Below are 4,981 nucleotides of genomic sequence, written 5' to 3'. Positions count from 1 at the left end.
AGGCATATATCCAGGGGTTGGATACCATGATGAACTAGTCCTGCCCCTAACCAGGAAGGTTTGCATGTAACTAGTGTGGAGGTGGAAGAGCGAGTAGTTGATGGAGAAGTGTTGCCATGAGCAGGACACTGATTAACACTTTTTTTACCTTTACTTACCAGACCTTAATCAAACCTAAATACAAGCACACATATATTGTATGAACATATTTTATTTTACACTATACAGATTTCTAATATGAATTTTGACATAATTTTTCGTAATGTATGAACATTTCCTTACGTATGTTAACACCTAATACAAAAATAAGCATTTTCTTCACACATAATCTATATATTATATAAAAATATATTAATAAATAAATCATAAACATAAACATCACAATCCTAAAACTATTCTAGAGCACATTTTTTTATAACTCAACAAAATGCATATTCTATAATATCTGTAATCACAATTAGTCCCACGATAAATAATAATTAATTTTAGAGAAGGACCTCTACGCCCATCTCCCTAATCTTATAACTTTATCTTAGAAATCATAAGTCTTTATTTTATATTAAAATTTTAAAAACTAAAATGATTAAAAGTTAGAGTATTGTATTAGGAACACAATAATGAAATTTATTTTCTAAATGAATGTTCTAACCACTAACAATGGGCAAAGAATTGAAGATGGCAAGGAGAGAAATAAGGAGATGAGAGAGAGACAAGAAAAACTGGAAAGTGAGAAAGAAGAAGGGAATGTGTGGTTTTGATCTATTTTGCATTATTACAGACATATTTTTTTGTCTATAATTGCTTTAATAAACTGTAATGTTTTTAAATCTTAGTTACAAATAAATTTTTTTGTATGTAACTCTATTAAATGCAGTTGTAGACAAAAAAATGTCTATAAAAAACTATATGAAATGTAAAAAATATGTTTTAAAATATAGACAAATTTTTTTGTCTGTAATTCTTAATTTTTTTGTCTTAGTTTTAAATTACAGATAAACTTTTTTGTTTGTAATTTCTATCTGTGATATATGCCAAATAACGAAAAAAAAATTAAAAATAAATTTACAGATGAATTTTTTTTTAAAATATAAAAAATAATTTTTTTCAATATACTATCTATAAATTTGTCTATAATACAAACTGAAAAAATTTATCTATAAAATCTATTTATAATTTACATGTTTCTAGTATTGAGTTTAAATATAATAAAATGTTAAAAATAGAGGTAAGAAAATATAGAGAAAAAAAAATAAATTGCATATGTGAAGAACTGCATATCAATACGCAAAAAATCTTATATGAAATCTTACTTTGCTCATTTTCTTATTTATATTTATTCTTTTTACCTTAAGTTTGAGGATGGACTAAAATAAATGTTGACTAATATTGAAAAAAAATTACATCGAAATCTTTATTAAAATAAAAAGTAATTTATAAAATTATGTAACTTATCCACCAACTCACTATTTTTTTTTATGAGCCACAGACAGAAGAATTTATCGTGGACAACTACTTCAATAAATAAAGACCAAATAGAGAAATAAAATAAATTAAAATTTAATAACATGGAAAAGTATAATCATATTTTTATTGAGAAAACTTTTTATCTTTGCGAGAATTTTATATTCTTATCTCACAATATGGTTGTCTTAAAAAACTTAATTAAAAAATTATTTTAAGAATGATAGTTTTTTCATAGTATTTTTGAAAAAATATCTATGTTAATTATGAGAATTTAATATTTGATGGTTATTAAAAATTTAAAAGAAACCTAAAACCTAACACCCCTAAAGATAAAAGAAAAATGATATACTTAGTCGTAGAAATAACGAGACGTTGCGAAAGATAACTACTGACCATAACCTTAACTGATGTAAAAACGACCTTTAATTAACGAAAGGGAAACAAAGGAAACGGCTGGATGCCATCCATGCAGGGCTAGGAATGCCACATTTTTTGGAATGAATCTAAAACGACATGCATCTCATGATTAAGTCCTCTCATATCTCCCCCTTTTCTCTCCCACAATTCTGAGGAATTTAATCTCTTCTTTTTTGCATGCCTCCATGCATGGCTTCATTCTTTTCTCTTCTTTTCATCTTTTCTTCTTAAACTCTTTTTCATTCTTTTAGGCTCTGTCTCCCTGTCACGGGGGTCCTTCAATGCCATTTGGAGGACCCTCGTCCTTTATTGTTTCTTATTCTTCTTTGTCGATTAATTAATATAACCAAGGGCAAACTTCGTGCACACTAGAGAGAGAGAAAGAGAAAGACATCATTTTGGCATTCTCATTTTTGGATGAAAATATAGTTTCTAATAAATATTGTTCATAAATTTCTTCCACCACATACACATATATTTGATTTGTATACATCTCGTGGAAGGTTGGAAGCATGAATTGCTTCCCGTGTTGTGGCCCTCAAAAAAGTAAGAGCAGCATAAGCAGGAGTGAGCATGGTTCTCCACCACCACCGGAAACATTTGCAACAAAAACACCACCAGGTATAAGTTCCCAAATATATACATAAATTTTGGAAATTATTATTATTTTAACCAAAACATTAATTAGTTGGTTCTGCGGCATTTATTTTGATCAAACTATATAATTTATGCCAAAAAATTGTCAAGATGAAGATTGATTGATTGATTGATTGATTTGATTTATGTATGACTCGTTTCCATAATTTAAAACATCGCATGTACGTGGTTGCGTTTGACATGCAGATATTAAGAAACCAAAACCAGAGGAGGCAAACCAAGTTGAGACTCCAAATATCCAAGCTCAGAATTTCACTTTCCGTGAGCTAGCAACTGCAACAAAGAATTTCCGTCAGGATTGTTTGATCAGTGAAACGGGATTTGGTAGAGTATACAAAGGGATAATACCTGCCACAGGCCAGGTCATAAACCTTTCAGTTTTTTCATTTAAAGTGCAGAAAAAAAATATAAATTCAACAGTTTGTATCTATGTTTTTTTTATATTCACTTTGTTTTCTTTGGATCTTTCCAGGTTGTGGCCGTGAAGCAAATCGACCGAAATGGGATCCAATGCACTAGTAAGGAATTTCTGGCTGAGGTTGCAACGCTAAGTAACTTGCACCAAGAAAATCTGGTGAATCTCATTGGTTATTGTGCTGATGGAGATCAACGTCTTTTGGTGTTTGAGTTATTTCAAGGGCGTACTCTAGAGAACCGTCTTTTCGGTAGTTCCGTTTCCTTATTTATAATCTTATTTCACCGAGTTTTGAAAATGTTTGAGAGAAATAGGAATAGAAAAGTGAAAAATTATAGATGTAATTAGTAATTATTTCGCTCTTGGGTTGGGGGTATTTATAAATTAAATCTATAGCATATACACATGTGCATTTACCTTGTTCTCTGTTAGTTTTGGTGAGAGTTTCAATCTTAAAATATAGGACTTGTGTGGTTGTGGCAGAGAATAAAGAGGGGGAGGCTCCACTAAATTGGTTTGACAGAATGAAAATAGCAGCTGGTGCTTCTAAAGGACTAGAGTACTTGCACAACAGTGCCAATCCTGCAGTTATATTCCGGGACTTGAAAGCAACCCACATCATACTGGACAATGATATCATTGTAAAACTATGTGATTTTGGATTGGCCAGGCTTTCTGGTGCAGACAAGATGAACCATGCACCTCCAAGAGTTATGGGTACCTATGGTTACTGTGCTCCAGAGTATGTAAGAACAGGTCAATTTACCGTGAAATCAGACGTATACAGCTTCGGAGTTGTCTTGCTAGAGCTCATAACTGGAAGACGAGCCATTGACACGACAAGATCAAATGACGAACAAAATCTAGTTTCATGGGTAAAATATACAAATTTCAAATTTCTTTTCGATGTTGTTTGTGACTTATATGAGAATGTTGATAGTAGTTATAAGCTAATATCTTTTGGATGTCCAGTAGATATATGATTTTGATATATCGATTTCTATCTGTTGTTAGGCACAACCCTTGTTCAGGGACCCCAAAAGATATCCAGATATGGCAGATCCAATTCTTAATAAACAGTTCCCAGAAAAGGATCTCAATCAAGTTGTTGCAATAGCAGCCATGTGTTTACAGGAGGAAGCAGAAGCTCGACCTTTGATCAGTGATGTTGTAACTGCACTCAGTTTTCTTTCCACGGCTCCTACAGAAGTTATTCCACCCTCTCTTCCCCCTGCCACCTCTATCTCTAAGGAGAGTGCTGCCGGTGATAGTGAAAGTGAAAGTGATACAGAATCTGGCAAGGGGAGCCGCAGGAGTGTTGCAGCCAGTGCAAAGAACAGAAAGAGTGATGTAGATAATGAAGATGATTATTATAAGAATGATGACCAACACGGTTCAGATAGCCAACTTCAACCAGCGGTTTCCTCTAAAACAAGCCGCAAAAGCAACTCCAGATCAAGGAAAGAAAAGCTTAGTTCAGATTCAGGAGATGGAAGCATTTCTTCCAGCAGCAAAAGCAGTAGGAAATCACATGGTGCTGTTGGTGATCTAAGCCACAAGAACAGCAGAAAATCTTCTATCAAAGATTTAAGCCAGAAGAGCAGTAAAAAATCTTCTATCAAAGATTTAAGCCAAAAGAGCAGCAAGAAATCTTCTATCAAAGATTTAAGCCAGAAGAGCAGCAGAAAATCTTCCATCAAAGAATCAGGCCACAAGAGCAGTAGAAAATCTTCTGTCAGGGTTTTAAGCCACAAGAGTAGCATGGAATCGGAGGAAGGAAGCATTTCCTCAAGCTGCCGTAGCAGCAGTGTGGTGTCAGAGGATGAAAGTGTTATGTCAGAGCATAGCAGCAGGATTCTATCACACGGAAACATGTCTTTTGGCCATGTCAGTAGTGTTCACTCAGACCACAGCAGCAGCAAAAGGACCGAACAAGACAGCATACATTTAGACCATGCAACCAGCTTGGGATCTGATGCGGGAAGTGGTCACCCTTTTGACCGAATTAGCAGCAGTGGATCAGATTAA

The 4,981-nt window shown here is 33.4% G+C and overlaps 1 protein-coding gene across 1 annotated transcript; it reads left to right on the top strand.

Moving 5' to 3' along the window:
- Positions 1 to 2,393: 2,393 nt before the first annotated feature.
- LOC113871669 (probable serine/threonine-protein kinase PBL25) lies at positions 2,394 to 4,981 on the top strand. The gene is made up of 5 exons (XM_027508768.1): positions 2,394 to 2,502; positions 2,725 to 2,900; positions 3,011 to 3,203; positions 3,437 to 3,828; positions 3,968 to 4,981. The coding sequence occupies exons 1-5, from the start codon at positions 2,394 to 2,396 to the stop codon at positions 4,979 to 4,981; spliced, it is 1,884 nt and encodes a 627-aa protein (XP_027364569.1).

The sequence above is a fragment of the Abrus precatorius genome, unplaced genomic scaffold, assembly GCF_003935025.1.
Source record: "Abrus precatorius isolate BTA unplaced genomic scaffold, Abrus_2018 Scaffold7, whole genome shotgun sequence".
NCBI classification, from domain to species: Eukaryota; Viridiplantae; Streptophyta; class Magnoliopsida; order Fabales; family Fabaceae; genus Abrus; species Abrus precatorius.
The sequence above is the reverse complement of the archived record's forward strand: the minus strand, read 5'-3'. Positions and strand labels throughout refer to the sequence as shown.